The sequence below is a fragment of the Momordica charantia genome (genome assembly GCF_013281855.1).
Source record: "Momordica charantia cultivar OHB3-1 chromosome 2 unlocalized genomic scaffold, Mcharantia_2.0 BLBB01000002.1, whole genome shotgun sequence".
Classification (NCBI taxonomy): domain Eukaryota; kingdom Viridiplantae; phylum Streptophyta; class Magnoliopsida; order Cucurbitales; family Cucurbitaceae; genus Momordica; species Momordica charantia.
The window spans coordinates 6,868,292-6,887,613 of NW_028275160.1; the positions used below are offsets into that span (position 1 = coordinate 6,868,292).

Genomic DNA, 19,322 nt, shown 5'->3' on the forward strand with positions numbered 1-19,322 from the left:
TAAAATATGCAAAGTATTATCAGTTAATTGAACATTTTATTTCTTATTGAAGCATGAAATTGACAGCTTTATCGTAACGATTAAAAAGTTTAAGTCTCATTGCTTCTGGTTGACTCACAGAAGTCTGCCTTAGGATTTCATATCCATGGATGGATCCAGTTTAGGGTCTTTTAAGTGGAGGAGGCCTTCTACTCTTAGCTAAATGCTCAAAGCCATAGGCGATCTCTATCAGTCTCGGCTCAAATCCTTTTAATCCTCCAAAGCCAATGCCATAGGGAACCCCTTGAGGGTTATATCCAGCTGGTACACTAACTCCAGGAAAACCTCCAATAGCAAGAACGGGAGAGATCAAACGACCAGGAGCTGCGATTGCATCGAGCTTATTCTTAATCATTACTCTCTCAAATCCGCCTTTTGACAGTTTTTCTAACCTGGCCAGTGCTGCCTTTTCTGCAACTCTGATTCCTTTTGTGGCTTCTGCTTTTAGAAATAAATCCTGACCATACTCCTTTATCTTTTCCTACATTGTGATAAAATTTCATTGTTATGATAGTCTGCTTTTTGATGTGCTGATTGTAAAACTAGAACAAAATCAATGCTAATTGCTTACGAGTTTTGAGTTCCTTTTGTTGAATTCTATTGCATATGACAAAGATCAGATCGGAGAAACAACTAACTCTTTAAGGTATGCATTCAAGGATATTTTGAACTCAACAAGCAATGCTGTCCATTCTCCACTTGAACTGCCAGTGATCACATGTAGGCTGTCTATCGTCAGATTTTCCACCAATATCGCTCCTCCTTGCCTTTCATGTTACTGAAGACTTAGGGTTCAGATAGAAACCTCTAACATGAATCAAGATGGTTTTTTGAAAAGTGAGTTTGCTTCCTTACTTCAGAGTTTTGAGAACTTTCTCAAAAGCTTGAGGGTAGAAGGCATCATCATGGCCGAAATCATAAAATTTCCTCACGATTCCTATTCTCTTCCCTTGCAGCCCATCAGCCCTAAGAAATTGGCCGTACCCACCTTTTGGAATGTATTTTGATGCTTCAGTTGTTGAGATGTCATAGCTGTCGGCTCCTACAATGGCATCTAGAACGTAAGCAGCATCTGATACTGTTCTACAGATGGGCCTGTTCCATCATTATTCACAAGGCAGAAAGTACTTGGAATGCTAATGTAAATGGTAACATTACATAATTAAAGTGGAAAAAGGGTAAATAGAGGCAAATTGGTTACCCAACAGTGTCCTGCCTCAGAGAAATTGGAACGACACCTGCTCGACTGGTGAGTCCTACTGTTGGTTTGATGCCAACTACTGAGTTGAGAGTGGAAGGACATAATATCGATCCATCAGTTTCAGTCCCCAATGAAACTGTAACCATGTTTGCTGCGACAGATATGGCAGAGCCGCTGCTGGATCCACAAGGTTCTCCTAATGTGTACGGATTATGAAAACAGGTTGCATTAGGTTACACTTTGTTTCTTGTCGATTTAAGACAAATTTTATGCTGTATTGTTTTTTTATTTTAGTACAACATGTTGGAAGGAGATTCGAACTCACAACCTTGTAGTTGGAGGTATATGTCAATTACCGCTGAGTTGTACTCACTTTGTTTTGGTGCTTTATTTTTTTATTTGATTTCTAAGAAGTTAGTTAGCTTAGAGTATGATGTTAACTAGATATTTTAGATTAAAAATAATCGTTTATTGGCTGTGAATTTTAGCATGTCAACAGTTTCAAAATCTTAATCTTTATTATTAGAGATATTTGGCTTACTCTGGCAACTGACACTCCTACTCCGCAATACAGATTCTTCTTGTGTGTCTCTTTTAGAAGCAGCTACTTATTGAAGAACTTGGAAAAGCTGCATAGCTTGCCTTGGCCACCCCTAGCGCTCCAACCATTCGGAGGTGCATACGACCTGAAATCAGACCACTCGCTCAAGCTCGCTTTCCCAAAGATGATCGCACCTGCCTTCCTCAACTTGGTCACCACCCCCGCATCACGAGGAACAACGGAGCCAAGCAACGCAAACGAGCCAGCAGTCGTGTTGAGTTTATCCTTGGTTGCAATGTTATCTTTAAGAAGTACAGGAATGCCGTGCGATGGAGACAAAGAGGCTGGTGCATTTCTCTTGCGCTCGTAGTCGGCTCTGGAGGCTTGGTGTAAAGCATCTGGATTCAGCTCTATGACCCCTTTCAGAATCGGGTTAAATCTACGAACTTGCTCAAGGTAAAACTTGACAAGTTGCTTGGAGGTGAGTTTGTTTTGGTAGAAAGCATGCCGGAGGTCGTTCACAGTTGCTTCTTCAATGGAGGGGTCAGTTTCGAAGCTGCAACTCCCAGATGATAAAATCGCCTGCAAACCCAGAAGCAGGGATGTATAAAGAGAGAAGCTTGGGGCAGCCACGGGAGCTCAGCTCATGGACCAGTTGCTTATCAGTCAACTAGCTGTAAGTGGTCGGTCCTTTCGACTGGATCTGGTGACTCCCAGTTCTACATCAATTATGTTACGTTATAATAATCATGCCCTGCTCCTTAATTGAAATATCTTTTTGATAACTGAGGAATATTTTAAGGGTGTGGCGTGCCACTTAAAAATAGTTCAATGACATATATCCACACAGTAATCTTTTATTTCCAACAATTTGAATATATTTGATTAATTACAATTAAAAGTTCATGTAATTTTATTAAATACATTTCTTTTGAATTTGACTTAATTAAAAAAAATAACTAACAATCAATTATTTAAAATTATAATTAGCTCATGTAAATAATTGTTGGAAGTTAATTTTGATCAATTTTAATGCTAACATCAATCATTTATTTCCATAAAATTCCGATAAGATTTTGATGCACAACACAATTATATCTTATTTCCTGAAATCTTATTCTCAGACATCTTGACTCTTGTTCCTCGAACCGAACGATCCATTTGAATATTAAACTAAACCTCAAAACGATCGATCCATGAATGGATGGTGTTCATTTGCAGAAGCAGAAGGCGGCAGTTTACTTGAGGGGAGGCTTTCTTCTTCTCTTGGTTGCTTGCTCAAATCCATATGCAATTTCTATCAGTTTCGGCTCGTATCCTTTCAAACCTCCGAAATCAATGCCAAATGGCGTCCCTGAGGGCGAATATCCTGCCGGAACAGTTATGCCGGGAAATCCTCCAATTGCTAGAATCGGTGAGATTATCGCACTCGGAGTCATTATTGCATCTAGCTTATTCTTAATCATCGTTTTCTCCAGTCCATCTTTTGAAAGTTTCCCTAATTTCGATAATAATCCGTTAATTCCCATTCCATTTGTCGCCTCAGCTTGTAGAAATAAATCTTGACCGTACTCTTTAATTTTCTCCTGTTTTTTTGTAAATGAAACACGAAGTTCAATTGCTATTGAGTTTTGATTCGAATGTAACAACAGAATCAAGCATGCTTAATTACCAGGCTCGAGTGCTTTTGGTTGAATGCTATGGCTTCCGCTAAAGATCGAATTGGAGAGGAAACCAGCTCTTTCAGGTATGCATTTAAGGACACTTTGAACTCATTCAGCAATGCAGCTACTTCTCCACTTTCTGTATTGTTATATATGGCTCCAAGGTTGTCTATTTTCAAATTGTCTACCAATATTGCACCTCGTTTGCTGCATAAATCCCTTTTCGTTAATACTAACACAAAACTGCCATGAAACATTAGAAAAGTTCGAGTATAATTGCAAATAATCTTTGAAATTTGGAAACTATCTTTTGGTACCTTAATATTGTGAAAATTTCCTCAAAAGCTGGAATTAAGGAAGGATCAACTACACCAAAGAAATCCTCCACTATTCCCAATCTTTTTCCTCTTAATCCATCAGCCTTAAGAAATTGACCGTACCCACCCCTTGGAATATACCGAGATGCTTTATAGGTTGAGTTATCCAGGGGGTCAGTTCCTACAATGACGTCGAGAACATAAGCAGCATCGGAAACCGTTCTACAGATTGGCCTGTTCCCATGTTCATTCATGTAGCAAGAGTGGAATTATTCTCTATTTACATGATCACGTTATTGTAAAATCAAATCAATTAAATAAGTGAATAGGACTTGAATACTGAATGAGATCATCTAGTTTTGAATAATATTTTTTGGAACACTTACCCAACAGTATCTTGTCGTGGAGAGATCGGGACGACTCCGGCTGTACTAGTGAGGCCAAGGGTTGGTTTGATGCCAACTACTGAGTTAAAACTAGAAGGACATAGTATTGAGCCATCCGTTTCAGTTCCTAGTGCGACAGCGGCCATGTTTGCCGACACTGATATTGCCGAGCCGCTGCTTGAACCACAAGGAAGTCCTAATGTATAAGGTTCCTGCACCATTTTTACCTTGAGTCTTAGTTTTGTATATTTGAGATTCAAATCAATTTGTCACTTACAAGAGATAACTTTAATTGGATTGTAGCAAGGAACTTCCAAGAAAGTTTGAACAAAGAATTGAATATTGATGCCCTTTTCTTTTACACAAATATAATGGAAGAAGTATTGGAGGAGTTGGAGGCTCACTCACCCGGCCTTGTCCTGCCCGGGCGTTCCAGCCAGTGGGAGCTCCATTGGATCTAAAACCAGCCCATTCGCTCATGCTGGCCTTTCCCAAAATGATTGCTCCAGCTTTCCTCAACCTCATCACAGCTCCGGCATCACGAGGCACAACGGAGCCCAACAGAGCCAATGAGCCAGCCGTGGTGTTGAGCTTGTCCTTTGTGGCCATGTTATCTTTTACAAGCACAGGAATGCCGTGCAAAAGAGGCAGTGAGCCTGGCGCCTTGGCCTTGCGCTCACGGTCTGCTTTGTCGGCTAAGTATAATGCATCTGGATTCACCTCAATCACCCCTCTAAGCCGTGGGTTATATCTACGGATTTGCTTAATGTAAAACTCAACAAGTTGCCTGGAGGTGAGTTTGTTTTGTTTGAAAGCTAGGTGCAAATCTTTCAATCCGGCTTCTTCAATGGGGAAGCCAGCCGGCCTTACACTGTAAGACCAGAACGGTGATACTGCTACCAAAATCAGAAACAAAGAAAATGAAAGAGAGAGGCGTGGAGTTTCCATTCTGTGGAACAAGGGAATAGGGAAACTAGGTTAGGTGAAATCGAATCCAAAACACTGAATTTATGAAGTTGGAAGGACAATGAAAGATTCCTTTCTAATCAATACTATGCCACAAATACTGCTTCTGCTGTTGCCACGCCTGTCCCCACATCAAATTATTGACACAGCACTAGGAAAAAGATGAATTCATGCGCGACCAATCCCTATGGTTTTTTGTTGTTTTAAAAAAAGCCAAATGTAGGATTAAAATTATCATCTTTATTCTTTAATGTAATTTTGTTTAGGTTTAATTTTAATTCTAACCGTACCTTGACCAGAATTTGAGTTGGTTTATATTGTACATACTTTTTCTGCAGTTCATTATTGTGTTTGTAATGATAGGGAAGTTTACAGAAATCCGATGGGTGGCTTAGGATCACAATCTTAAAGGGGTGACCCAGGATCACAATCTTAAAGGGGTGAATAGAGTTTTTTTTAAATTTTTTAATATGGTGGACCCAAATTTAAACAAATATCTAAATTTTTTAGAAACAATTAATTTTAACATAAATTATTCAATAAATTAGACATACATTTCAAGCACTCTAATTAGTTCTAATATTCATAGTAAACATGTAGAACATAAATTAAATAAGAAAGGGTTAGAGAAAATGACACTGGAAATTTATAGTGGTTCGGTAACAATCGGCCTACTCTACTTCCCAAGCGTCTCTTGGGTATTCGATTCGGTAGGAGTCAAACCGGTACAAAATCTTCTTTTTCCGGGAGCAAGAAGAAACCGGATCATTTTCACGGTTCAAGATCAAACCGTTACAACTACTCTTTTTCGGGCTTAAGACAAACCCTTACAAAGGATATAGAAATCTAAGAACGAACTTATAAACTCTCTCAAAGAGTGAATATACAGATATTTGCTTAAGAAAAAATCTTATAAAATAAAAGCCCTCAATTTGGATAAGACAAATAAAATTGAAAGCGCACGGATCTCTCAAATAAAATTTCTCTCGCAAGAAATTATAATGACATGGAAGCTTTAGATGACGAAGAACAATAAAATAATTAGGAGAGGTTTGAATCTAAAATCAATTTGGACCATTGGATTTGAATCGGTTAAAATAAAAGGTTGAGATTAAATTAAATAAAATAATAATATATAAAATAAATATTATATATACACACACCAACGGATAGCTTTTCAAAAAAACTTTGATTTTACAACGTTAACTTGTATATATAATAATATTCTTTTATTATTATTATTTTTATTTCTTTTCTACTTTCTTTCTTTTCTCTTGTTTTTTTTTCTCTTTCCTTTTTCTTTTCTTTCTTTCTCATTTATTTTATAACCTAAAAAATTCATGTCATATCCTATTCATTAAAATTTTGCCGCCATGTCATCGTCACATGTATTTTTTTTTCTTCCAATTTCTTTCGACCATAATTTCTTCGTTTGAGCTCTAATTTGAGTGATTCAAAATTCGTTGGAATCGTCGTATCAAGTTCTACACCATGGACACTTTAAAATATTAAAATTGTCAAATAACATAATTAAGTTTGTTATCATCAAAACATTAATTAATTAATTAATTAAAATTAATTAATTTGAGATTAAGTGCCAAAAAGCCAACGGCTTAAACAAGTCTTATTGATTGCAAAGTATGAATTTGTGTTAGGTTTAAAGCGTTATTTTGATTGAAAGCTAGAAAGATTGTTAGGATTAATCGTCTTTAAATAATGCTTGTTGAATTTTAGTTTGGTTTGTAACTTGTATGTGTTAGTATTATGATTAAACCTTATTATATATTTTTGCCATGATGAGAAGTAACCAAAATCCAATGTGGCGCTTGGACAAGTCAATAAACTTTTATAATGCCTATTTTAGTCGAGAATTTTGAAAAAATAATAATATCTTTTTCTCGACAGTTTTTTTTTATTATTTTTTTAACATTGTTTAAACGATAGATAACATAGCTTTGAAATGTGTGTTAACATGCCAATGTAGGTATGCGTGTGAGTTGTATAATTAGCTGAGGCAATATTGAGTAGACCATATATCATGCGACGTAACTATTTTTTTCAATACAACATGTAGAGTTGGGGGATTGAATTACAACGTCCTGGTTGGAGATACATGCCAATTACTGTTGAGTTAGGCTCGCTTTGGCTTATTCGACGGAACTTAAAAGTAGAACCAATATGTGATAATCCACATAAAGTTGTTTTAGAGAGAAATTAAGCTTAGGATGGGTAAAGAGGTTAAGTAGTATCTCCTACTTATCCATCTACGGATAAGAGTTCATAAAACCCCCTTCAGTTCAGAAACTGAGGCCTCATCCGCCAATTTAGTGAGAGGAGGAGGCCTTCTACTCTTGGTGGCTTGTTCAAACCCATATCCAATCTCTATTAGCCTCGGCTCGTATCCTTTCAAGCCCCCAAAATAGACCCCAAACGGCTTCTTTGATGGCAAATAATACCCAGCCGGAACAGTTATTCCTGGGAAACCTCCGATCGCAAAAATGTCGCGATTCGCTCATTCACAGTCACTATTGCATCTAACCTATTGTCCATCATTGTCTTCTCGAGTCCATCTTTTGAAAGTTTAGCTAAATTTGATAATGCTTCTCCCAGTCCAGTTCCATCCGTGGCGTTAGCCTTTTGAAAGAAATCTTGACCGTAATCGCCCATTTTTTTCCTAGTATATAATCATAGTTAGCCAAATCTGGATTGATATTTATGGTTTTGGTTTGAGTACTGGTTAAGGTGTAGTAATAGAATCAAGGGAACTTACCAGATCTGCGTTTTTTTTGTTGAATTCTATTGCATCTGATAAAGATCGAATTGGAGAGGAAACCAGCTCTTCCAGATATGCATTCAAGGACACTCTAAATTCATTCAACAATGCAATCCATTCTCCACTTTGATACGAATTTTGTATGACTTCAAAACTTTTTATTTTCAAATTGTTCACCAATATTGCTCCACTTCTCCTGCATGTGGAATTTAATTCTCGTCCCTTTAACTTTTAGGCTCGTGAACTTTCAATTTTGTGTGTAATATGTATCTTCCAAATATGCATTAAAGATATATTTAATACGACCTTAAAAATTCAAAGATTCAACTTATAATTTGATTAGAAAATTGTTGAACTTAGTCGTATTTCATGTAAAGATGATATTTGAATATGGCCTAAATATAAGGGTTTTGAAAGTTATCTTATACGCAGATAGAATTATTCCTTTAGTACCTCAATGTTGTGACAATTTCCTCAAAAGCTTGAACTAAGAAAGAATCAAGACCTAGAGAGAAGTCCTCCACTATTCCCAATCTCTTCCCTCTAAGTCCATCAGCCTTAAGAAATTGAGCGTACCCACCACTTGGAATGTACTGAGAGCAGCAATATGTTGCCTGATCAAACACGTCATATCCTACGATGGCGTCGAGAACATAAGCAGCATCTGATACTGTTCTACCGATTGGCCTGTTTCATGTAAAGTCCAATTAATAAGTGAAAAAAAAAACTTGGCTGGTATAAGATCCAATTTTAGACTACATCTTTCTTTATTACCCAACGGTGTCTTGGCGTCGAGAGATCGGGATAACTCCAGCTCGACTAGTGAGACCAACAATTGGTTTGATGCCAACCACTGAATTGAAACTGGAAGGACTTAATATTGAGCCATCAGTTTCAGTTCCTAGTGAGACAGCAGCCATGCTTGTTGACACTGATATTGTTGACCCACTACTTGAACCAGCAGGATCTCCTAATGTATAAGCTTCCTGCACCATTTTCATTTGGAGTCTTTTAATTAGTTTTGTTTTAGTTGAGACTTCAATCAAAATAGATTAGAAAGCTTTAACTTATAGCTAGCTAACCACGCCTTGACCAGTCCTTGCATTCCAACCAGGGAGAGCTTTACTAGATCTAAAACCAGACCATTGGCTCAAGCTAGCCTTTCCGAGTATGATCGCTCCAGCTCTCCTCAACTTGGCCACCACTCCTGCATCGCGAGGGACAATAGAACCCAGCAAAGCAAATGAGCCAGAAGTGGTGTTGAGTTTGTCCTTTGTGGCAATGTTATCTTTGAGAAGCACAGGAATGCCGTGCAGAAAAGGCACTGGTCTCGGTTTCATAGCACGACGCTCCGGGTCCGCATTGTCAGCCAAGTCTAGTGCATCTGGATTCACCTCGGCTCGGAGCGTTCCGTTATATTTACGGATCTGCTCAATGTAGAACTCAACAAGTTGTCTAGAGGTGAGCATGTTCTGGTTCATTGCCTGCCGCAGATCGTTCAGCGTCGCTTCTCCAATGGAGAAGTCAGTTCCCACGCTGTGAGACCACCCCAATAATGGTGACATTGTTACCAGATTCAGAACTAGCAAAGCAAAGTTAAAGGAGAAGCTTCGAGGTTCCATTTTGTGGACCAAGCAAACTTGTAAAAGATGTGGGAAAACAAGAACAAAGATGCCTTTTCACTCAATCCTATGCCACAAGAAGTGCTTTTGCTTCTGCCAAACTCTTTCCCCACCTTTTATTTATTCTGAATTCATATGATCAATCCCTGTTGTCCCTTCTTTTGTTGTCTTTGCTTTGTCCTTGTGAGTGGAGTAAATTTTGGCATGAATGCATGATCTTAACATTTTCATTATTTAACTTGTTTCAAAATATTATTGGAAAAGACTTAAATGGTGATTCAAATTTCAAAAGATGTAAATGACAAATCAAACATGATAATTGCATTGCCATAAGAAACGAATGAAAATTGTGTTGGATAGTATTAAGATTCTCCCTTTTTTCCTCATCTTGATCGAGTATTAGTTTGAACCCAAGCCGAAAAGGCTACAAGCACGTTTGTTTTATGTTAATCTCCAAAAATTCGAATCCAAATTAATTCGGCAGCCATTTATAGGACAATCAATAATAGACACCAATAGGCAATAATTGTGATAAAGTTTTTTTTCTTTCATACAACAACCGGTAGTGGTGGAAATTTGAACCGTAGAAAATATATGTTTTTACCAATTGATTATATAAAATAATTTTCTTAAAATGATGACAGAGGTAAAAAGTTTTTTGAAAAGTGATCTTTTAGTGTGTTTGATAGACTAGGATATTGAGAGTCTATTGCTAATGTTTTTGTTTCTTGTTTTTTAATTCCAATTTGATTGAGAAGTCTTAGTATTTAACAACCATATCTATGTTCCTTGTTTCCGTGTTTTCAAAACAACAAAAACAAGTTTCTTATTTCTTTTTTCCGTTTTCAATTTATTCCAAAATATAAATATTCATTCTTGGATATATGGGGTCTCGAGGGCACACAATTTTATTTTTCTTCATTAAAATAGAAGAAATAGAAATAAAAAACGAAAATGTCATCACACGGAATCTTAATATCTAGTTAAATTACTAATTCAGTGCTCAACCGTTTTATGTGGCTTAGATTCAAATCTCACCTATATATTCAAAGTCGAAAATATATAAATTTAGATCACTTAAGAAACTCATCTTTTAAACTCTATGTAATTTTATAAATCGCGGAGCCATAAACCGAACATGAGTTACACCAAACCTAAATTTTTAAAACTTGTTTCTCTTATATAATCAATGGACTGCCAAATCCAAACTTTTGAATCTAATATCATTTGTTGTTTAAATAGTTTAACAAAGATTTTAAAATCAAAAGGATTTTGTGTGTTATCCAACTCCATCTTCACTTGAAACTTGAAAACTACTTCCAAAACATCTCATTTCCTCCTCAAATGGTGGCATATGAGATTTGACAATCCATTGATTTTGAAAATGGAGGCCTTCGCACCATGGTGGCCTACTCAAAAGCGTAAGCAATCTCAATCAGCTTTGGCTCTGTGCCCTTCAACCCTCCAAAGCACATCCCAAATGGCATACCATCTTGTTCACCATATCCTGCTGGGACAGTAATTCCAGGGTATCCTCCGATCGCCAGCACCGAGATGCAGCCATCGCCCGGTGTTACGATAGCGTCCAACGCATTTTCTCTCATTAACTTCTCGAATCCATTTCGGGATAGATTTGCCATCATTTCAACTGCCTTCTTTTCTTTCTCCCCAAACCCATTTGTTTTCTCTGATTCAATGAAAGTGGCCTGTCCATATTCTTTGAGCTTTTCCTGCGTTGAGGAGCAAAAGAGGGAAGAACTCACAATAAGCTGCATATACTTGAATTGATGATCTGCTCATTTCAAAACTCTGTATTTGCAATCCAATTTTGAGCATAGTTTGAGCTTGGTCCCGTTTCAATTTAATCCCTATAATTTATGTTTAGTTCCAATTTAATCTTTATGATTTTAAAATTTTTAATTTAGTCCCTATAATTTATGCAAAGTCTCAAAGAAATCATCCTTGTCATAATTATATTGACATTTTCTAAGTAACTATGTTAAGTTGATTACATGCGAGTTTAGGGCCATGAAGAAAAGTTATAAGAAAAATATGTGGGTTTTTAGGCGGACAAAAATAGTTTCTAAACTATGGGTAAGATTTAATCAAACCATAGGAACCAACCAAATTGAAGATTTTTAAAATGATAGAGAAAGTTAAAATTAAGTCCAAATTATAAAGATTAAATTGAAACTTTTAAAATCATATAGATCAAATTAAAATGACTCGAAAGACTAAGTGATAGAGACCAAATTTACCATTTAAACATAAATATCAGTTAAAACAGCCATGTAATTTCTCACCATTTCAGGGTGCTTATTGTTGAAGGCAATGACATCTGCAAGTGACCTAACTGGAGAAGTGATGAGCTCTTTCATCAAGTAATCATTTAGCAACATCTTGAAATCAGCCAACATAACTGTTAGTAACCCACTCCTTTTGGGACTCAATATTATATCTATGTCTACTATTTCAAGATGATCCACTATAACAGCTCCCCTTTGCCTACAAGATCAGTAAGTATGAAATAAAGAGAACTTTTTAAGAAAAGAACACCAAGTTCACAAACTTTTGGGCTATAGCATGTTACCTTAATGTATGAAGATGATTCTCAAAAACTTGCATTGAAGGGAACTTATCTGCAAATGGGTTCCGAACAACTCCAATTCTTTTTCCTTTGGCCCCATTGGGATTGAGAAATTGTTTATATCCACCTTCAGGTATGAACTTGGAGCCTTGGCTTGTGGCCTCGGCATCTCTCGGATCGAACCCAGCTATGGCATCAAGGACATAAACTGCATCCGATACGCTTCTGGTTATTGGCCTGCAGTTCATCATGTTGAGATTTCTAAGTTTGATATAGGATAGAGCTCACAAGTAAGGGGCTGGCAATTGCGCCCTTGTGAGAAGGTAAAATTTTGTGTTTGTCCCATCGAACTTACCCAACGGTATCGTGGTGGGACATGATCGGAATGACTCCGGCCCGGCTGGTGAGGCCAACAGTTGGTTTGAATCCGACGACGGAGTTGCGGTCGGATGGGCAGAGGATGGAGCCACGAGTTTCAGTGCCGAGTGAGACAGTGACCATGTTAGCAGCAACAGAAATGGCAGAGCCACTGCTAGACCCACATGTCTCGCCCGATGCTACATAAGGGTTCTGCGTCGTTCCATAAAACACCATTTTGGTAACATAAACAAATGACTAAACAGTGTTTGCTGCTTCTGTTTTGGTTGCTCTACGGGTGTAAGATGGTTGATTCAGCAATGGTTTTGGCTTCTTAGGTTTGGATTGTCTTGGCTAAAATTAAACAATCTTTGGGGTTTTTTTTTTTTCTTTTTCTTTCTTGGGTAAGAACAATCCTGAGGTTTAATAAATATGAAAGTCAACAACAAAACTAATATTTTGACTGTCAAGTTCATTCGTTGAGATATTATGTCTTATACAAAAGATTAAGGCTGGAGGTTGGAATCTTGCTACACCCCATATTTGAACTCCAAGGAAAAAAAAAAATAGAAGTAATTCTTTCATAAAAGAAATCGAACAAACTCGATCAAAATTGAGTCAAATTACTAGTAAAATAAGTCTAAACTAAAGTAATGGAGATTTTTCAGCTTTATAGTTTATAAAACCAAAATGATGAGGAACTTGAGCATAATTCGACGGATTAAAATATATAGTCCGACTAAAAAATCATGAATTCGAATTTCCATCTCACATCGTACCAAAAAATAAAATTAAAACTATGAACATCTATCATTCAAATAAACTATTTGGTTTGGTTTCATGTTTCTATTTGGCTTGCACCCAAACTTTATATGATTTGGCTTGAAAAATATAATATAAAAATCAAAATATAAGGAGAACTAGCATATTTTAACTTATTCTATTATCATCCGCAGTGGTGCATTCTTTATAAGAGTGCCTCGGAAGATCTCGATCACTTGTTGTGGACTTGCCTGTTTGCGTAGGATTTATGGCACCGTTTCTTTATGTGTTTTGGTTTGTCTTGGGTCCGTGCTAGAGATTGTAGGGCTACGATGGAGGAGGTGCATTTTATACCCCTTTTTGTGAGAGGAATTGTTTTTTGTGGCAGACTTGTTTTTCTGGCTACCTTATGGGGTATTTGGTTGGAATGGAATTATAGACTTTTAAGGGGTGGAGAAGTATGTGGATTATGTTTGGGATATCATTAGATTTAATACTTCATTATAAGGTTTTGTTTCTAAGTCCTTTTGTATTTATCCACTAGGCTTTAGGGACTTCCTCTTTCCGGTTTTATTTTTAGGCCATTTTTGTTCTTCTTGTATCTATTTTTATTTTTCTAAATGAAAGTGTTGTTTCATATAAAAAATAAAAAAAAATAAAAAAAATTCTATTATCATCTTAGTAAAGTCCATGTTTCTTAACCTAGTCTAAACTTTTTCATAAAAAATAGGGAGATTCAAAATAAATATTACTATATATAGTTTTTTCTTACTGCAATTCATTGTGATTTTAGAAGTTTGAACCTCTGACTCGAAAGAAAAGAGTGTGTATTAATTATCTAGCATTTAAATTTATATGAGAGAGAGGTAGCAATAATTTATTTCAATCACAGGACTAAAATGGTCTTTCTAATTGATATGGACATGTTTCTTTAAATCAAACAAAAAATTTATCCGATCCTTGAGAATGATTAGTTGCACTCAAATGATATTATTTAATCGTAGAAATTTATGCAATTTATTTTTTTTAAATGAAAGACATTAATTTATTAAAAAAAACTACGAGAGAAGAGGAAAGTCAGGAACATACCACACCTTGACCGGCACGTGCGCACCACCCATTCGGCACGTGGCCCAGAGCTCTAAACGAATACCACTCGCTCATACTCGATTTCCCCAAAATCACTGCCCCTGCCCTTCTCAGCTTCTCCACCACGCCGCCGTCCCGAGCCACCGCCGATCCCACCAGTGCGTACGATCCGGCCGTCGTGTTCAGCTTGTCCTTCGTCGCAATACCATCCTTCACCAGCACCGGAATGCCGTCGAGCGCTCCGACCGGCGACCGGTTCTCATCCGCCTCTCTCCGCCGCCGGTCAGCCTCGTCCGCTTCATCCCTCGCCTCCGGATTCACCTCCACCACGCTCCGAAGCACCGGATTTAGGGCTTCGATTCGGCTCAAGTAGAAATCCACAAGCCTTCTCGAAGTGAGCTTCTGATCGGCAAATGCTCTCTGGATCTCCTCGATCGTCGCTTCTTGAATCGTGAAATCCTGTCCTTCGATTCTGCTAAATGATCCGACGGCGACGATTAACAGAGCGATGAACGCCGGTACAGGTAGTCGAAGTTCCTGCATCGTAAAATTCCTCTGTCCACGGAGCGCTTATCCCTAGCTTCGATCTCTTCATCTGCTTAAACACAATGAACTGTGATTTTATTACTACAGGATGTCTCGATGGCGTTAAATTTTATTTTTTTTCAATAAAAAAATTGAAACCTCATCGTACGGATACTGATCCAGTTCTTCTATAATTTTGTAAAGTTGCTTGCAGAAAGGACAAGTTTTAAATTATTTCACTGTCTAGATTCTAGTGGAAGCAAAACTTCAGTATAATTTAAGATCCATGATAGAACGGATGGTGTTTATTGATATTGGACTAGTTATCTTGATTCATAAAAAATTTGTACGAGGAATTTTTTTTGGCAATTTTAAGAAATGAAATAATATCTTCGTTCAAAGGAATGTATGTAGAGAAAGAGACTTATTCTAGATTTATTATTGAAGGCACTCATTATTAGTTGCTACCCTTCTAAAGTTCAATAGCTGAATCTCCCATCCTTTAATGTGTATTTAAAACAACAATAATACAAATGATAAAGATGACCTCATGTATCATTTTAACCTATTTTGATCTATTTTTTACAACAAAAGTATGATAGCGACTTGGAAAATTGAAAATTCAATCTTAAATTAAATAAAGTAATCTATGTCCATGGAAGAAAAGAGGTGTCGAATTTATAGTGCAGCAGTCCGGTTGATGGAAAAGGCGTGCATTTGTCGGTGAACATGGCAATGAGCCCGCAACGACGAGAGCACGATCCCATGCCTGAAATGTCCGAGAGGGGCCTACCATGGTGGTCGTTCTCTTATGAGGGTAAGTCATGCACACTACATTAAAATACTAAAACTCTCAGTATTTTGCTCTCTCTCTCATCTACTGACTTGAGTGTCAAATCATATTTTATAGGGATCGTCTCTGTCCGGTGTCCTACTCCATTGGACACGTCGGAAAACTGAATTTCGGCATCAATACTATATATTAAGATTGTATCCATATTTGTTAGTACAAATTTTTAGGGTACACTTTGTTGGCCATCAAAAAACTAAAAATTTAAAAACTAAAAATTCAATGAAAAACATGTATTTCATGTTTCAAATGTTTTATGATATATATTTGGTGGTAAATTTAACAATTTATTCTCGATTTAAAAAATTGTTTAAAGTATTTAGTAATATATTTTTAAAATAGCGATGGTTATAAACTACAATCTAAAAATAATATTAACTCATTTATTAACAAATATGTTATAAATTATGTAGAAAACACTAATTCTCTTTCCAACCTAAAACATGCAACATGTCACAATCGATCGATCATTTTTATCTCAAACAAACCACATTCACTCTCGAGATCTTATCATCATCATAGAACTTCATATATTCATAGTTTAACCTTAAAGATTCCACAAATTTTAGAAACTAAAATGAGAGTCATCAGTCAAGATCATAATTAGAATATTTATGAGTAATTAAATAAATGGAAGAGATGGATATTATTGGCAAGGATGGAATTTGCAGGTGAGGTGGGGAGAGCCGGAATTGGCCCGTTTGAATCGAAGGGCAGTGATGAGGACGGCCCGTGGAGAGCCCAACAAGGCCCAATTCATGCGTTGGAGGACCGAAATTGTAGGGTAGGGGTAGTGGAGGGAATTGTAGGAATTAAGGAACGCCGTTATGGCCTCCCTTAACAGTGTCCTGTAAGGGTCTCCTCTGCCCTGTAGCCCGTTCCATAGGGTCACCTCCGTCCCGTAACGGTTCGCCGCCACTGGTCCAAAAATAACGCCTACTTTTGTCTCTGGGTTCACTGCCCTCCAGTAGCATCTGTAATCTGGATTTGTCCAGTTCCTGTAAATACAAATGGTAAATCAGAAAGTTGTGGCGGTAATTAACGTAAAAATATTTTTGGATTGTCTGCCTAATTTTACATTAATCGTCTTCCTCTATTGTCAACATAGTTGACATCTCCATTGTCTAACCCAATTTTGCACTATTCCTACTTTTAAAAACAATTTCTCCATTCTTCTCTTTTCCTACTTTTGATTTAGGTAAACTTTCTATATCTTCGTCAAATTTTTCATTCAAATATTAATGGATGTTTACTCAAATAATAATATTTTCTAAATGCATATGAAAGATCATGAGTAATACTAAAATTTTTAAAAGGATATGAATATTTTTTAGAGTTTGAACTTCTACTATGCTCAAATAACTAATATTGTTAAAATTCCAAACTCAATGCTATCCATATGTGTTTTAAAAAATATTTATTCCTAATTTATTTATTATTCAACCCACTTTTTTATTGTGTATTTTTTTTTAAGTATATACTTTTACCTTTGAAATTGGACTAAACTCTAAGATTTTTAAAGCATTATCAAAGAAACCATAAGAAATAGTTTTCGAAAATTAGTTTTTTATAAAAAAAAAAAAAAAAAGAAATACCAAGATCTTAACATTTATTGGCAATAAAAAAGCTACTTTTGTCGTTCTAAACAAATAAATGATATATTTAGTACAGAAAAATATTTAGATGTTAGATTCTTTCATACTTATTTTCGTTCAAAAGTTGATGGCTATTCAATTTTTTTAACTACCATTTCTCAGCAAGACCATTAAATATTTTAAGTTGTGCTCCCACTTTTGTGAATATCACTTCCCTTAGATCAAAATTAATTTCAATAAAATTTAAAATCAATTTAAATTAATTTTTAAAAGTATTAGTGATTTAAATCAATTATATTCCAATCTCTTGAAATTCTAGGGTTGTCAATTATTTAGAATCAATGTGCTAAACTTACTCATGTTGACAAGCAGAAGCTTCCAAGAACGGCACAGGCGGCAACGGCGGAAGCAGCGGCAGTCTGAGAGGAGGAGGCGGAGGCGATGACGGCGGAGGTACGGTGACCGGCGCCGGGACCGGATTAACCGACGGCGAACAAAACGGCATTGGCAGAGCAGGCTGAGAAATCAAGGAATCGACCACATACATTTCCATGTCAAACATCCTAAACATCAGTCTGAGACTCTTCGCCGGTCCGACCGCTCCGCCGCAGCCCGTCGCCGTCCCACCGACCGCCGCGTAACAGCCGCTAAGATCCGGCGTCCCGTCGAATCTCATCGTGAAGCTCCCAAACAAATTCGTAGTCTCTTCTCTCGAATATGTCACTCCCCCATTGCCGTCCCCACAAGCCACCATCACTTTAGCTCCTGCAACGCAGCAATTTAATCAAAAAAAAAAATTTCGTATTCTTAATCGAAGAAGCGATTAATTGATTTGAAGCTCACCGTTAATGGGGTAATCGAACAGGGAAATTTGGCCATCTTTGCACTGATCGCAGAAGACGGTGCCGGTGACGACGGCGTATCCTTGGGCTGCGGCGAAAAACAGAGATGCAGCTAAAAAACAGAGATTAAGCTTCTTCAGAGGATCCATGGAAGTGGGGATTCTTCGATCTGCGAGAGAGAGAGAGATCAGGGAAGATGGGGCAATAGGAAGTTAAATTTAATTTAATTTAAGAGATGATGAAGAACACTTTTCTGTGACAGCAACGTGGTGGGAGGAAGATGGCAGAGGAAAATAAATGAACTGAGGAGAAAAAAAAAGGTTCAATTGAACTCTCAACTGTCCAAATTAATGGGAGGTTGGGAAAAAATTTATAAGTATTAATTTTTTTTAGATTAAAATATTACTTTTTTCAAATACTCTTAAAACATTCATTTTGATTCCATTCCTTTCAATTTTGATTCATTTTAATTATTGGCTAGTTATTTTGACTCTCGTTCTTTTAAAAGATAATCATTTTAGTTCTTTAAATTCATTTTGATCTCATTTATTCTATCACGGTACTATATTCAATATTTTTTTTTAGAAATAATCATGACTTTATATTAAAATATTTGCATTATGTGTAAATTTCGTGTTAAAGTTTTGAAACGAAAAACTAAAATAGTCGCTTTTTAAACTATCAACGTACCAATCCCTATGCTTGCAAATTCAGCTCAGCAGTTGCTTCTTGCTACTATCTCAAGGATAATCGTGGGGATGACCAAATGATGAAGAACTCATAAATGCACATTTTTTTATAACTTATAAGTGCCTTTTTTCCCCCAAAAAAGATCACCTAATTTTATTAAACTTAACCAACATAAAATTTTCCTTTTTCCAAATCCAAAATTACTACATATTTGTGATTTATGATAACAAGATTTTGTTCAACGCTATCAACTAATTATAGTTAAATATATAGAATACCTTTTTATAGTTAAGCTTTCTTCCTTCGTTGCTTTGATAAAGATGAGATGAACAAATTGAAGTTTAATTTTTCCATAATTATTTTAAAATCATATGCTTTACTAATTTCATTTATGAAACATCTTACTGTTTACAGTGTTTTCGGATTAGTGCATGAATACATTCACAACCCACCAAAATTAATATAAAATATAAAACATCCACAAGAGCAAAAGTAGCTATGGACAATGAATATAAT

General features: G+C 36.5%; 3 protein-coding genes and 2 pseudogenes across 5 annotated transcripts; all 5 read right to left on the bottom strand.

The window, feature by feature from the left end:
- Window positions 1–16: 16 nt before the first annotated feature.
- Window positions 17–2,942, bottom strand: LOC111015408 (putative amidase At4g34880; annotated as a pseudogene). Its single transcript, XR_015789341.1, has 6 exons — window positions 2,936–2,942; window positions 1,878–2,419; window positions 1,241–1,452; window positions 895–1,134; window positions 611–806; window positions 17–520 (listed from the first exon to the last, which is right to left on the bottom strand). The product of XR_015789341.1 is annotated as a putative amidase At4g34880 (transcript).
- On the bottom strand, window positions 2,799–5,141 carry LOC111015494 (putative amidase At4g34880). The gene is made up of 5 exons (XM_022290537.2): window positions 4,557–5,141; window positions 4,149–4,360; window positions 3,763–3,996; window positions 3,454–3,652; window positions 2,799–3,367 (listed from the first exon to the last, which is right to left on the bottom strand). The coding sequence occupies exons 1-5, from the start codon at window positions 5,094–5,096 to the stop codon at window positions 3,020–3,022; spliced, it is 1,533 nt and encodes a 510-aa protein (XP_022146229.1). The 5' UTR covers window positions 5,097–5,141; the 3' UTR covers window positions 2,799–3,019.
- Window positions 5,142–7,006: 1,865 nt separating this feature from the next.
- Window positions 7,007–9,721, bottom strand: LOC111015507 (putative amidase At4g34880; annotated as a pseudogene). The gene is made up of 5 exons (XR_015789239.1): window positions 8,970–9,721; window positions 8,662–8,873; window positions 8,341–8,574; window positions 7,884–8,083; window positions 7,007–7,786 (listed from the first exon to the last, which is right to left on the bottom strand). The product of XR_015789239.1 is annotated as a putative amidase At4g34880 (transcript).
- A 927-nt stretch (window positions 9,722–10,648) lies between these two features.
- LOC111015398 (putative amidase At4g34880) lies at window positions 10,649–15,137 on the bottom strand. The gene is made up of 5 exons (XM_022290412.2): window positions 14,305–15,137; window positions 12,452–12,666; window positions 12,100–12,333; window positions 11,813–12,014; window positions 10,649–11,239 (listed from the first exon to the last, which is right to left on the bottom strand). The coding sequence occupies exons 1-5, from the start codon at window positions 14,845–14,847 to the stop codon at window positions 10,919–10,921; spliced, it is 1,515 nt and encodes a 504-aa protein (XP_022146104.1). The 5' UTR covers window positions 14,848–15,137; the 3' UTR covers window positions 10,649–10,918.
- Window positions 15,138–16,186: 1,049 nt separating this feature from the next.
- On the bottom strand, window positions 16,187–18,455 carry LOC111015504 (Pollen Ole e 1 allergen and extensin family protein). The gene is made up of 4 exons (XM_022290548.2): window positions 18,366–18,455; window positions 18,118–18,285; window positions 17,631–18,039; window positions 16,187–16,677 (listed from the first exon to the last, which is right to left on the bottom strand). The coding sequence occupies exons 2-4, from the start codon at window positions 18,263–18,265 to the stop codon at window positions 16,326–16,328; spliced, it is 909 nt and encodes a 302-aa protein (XP_022146240.1). The 5' UTR covers window positions 18,266–18,285; window positions 18,366–18,455; the 3' UTR covers window positions 16,187–16,325.
- Window positions 18,456–19,322: the final 867 nt, after the last annotated feature.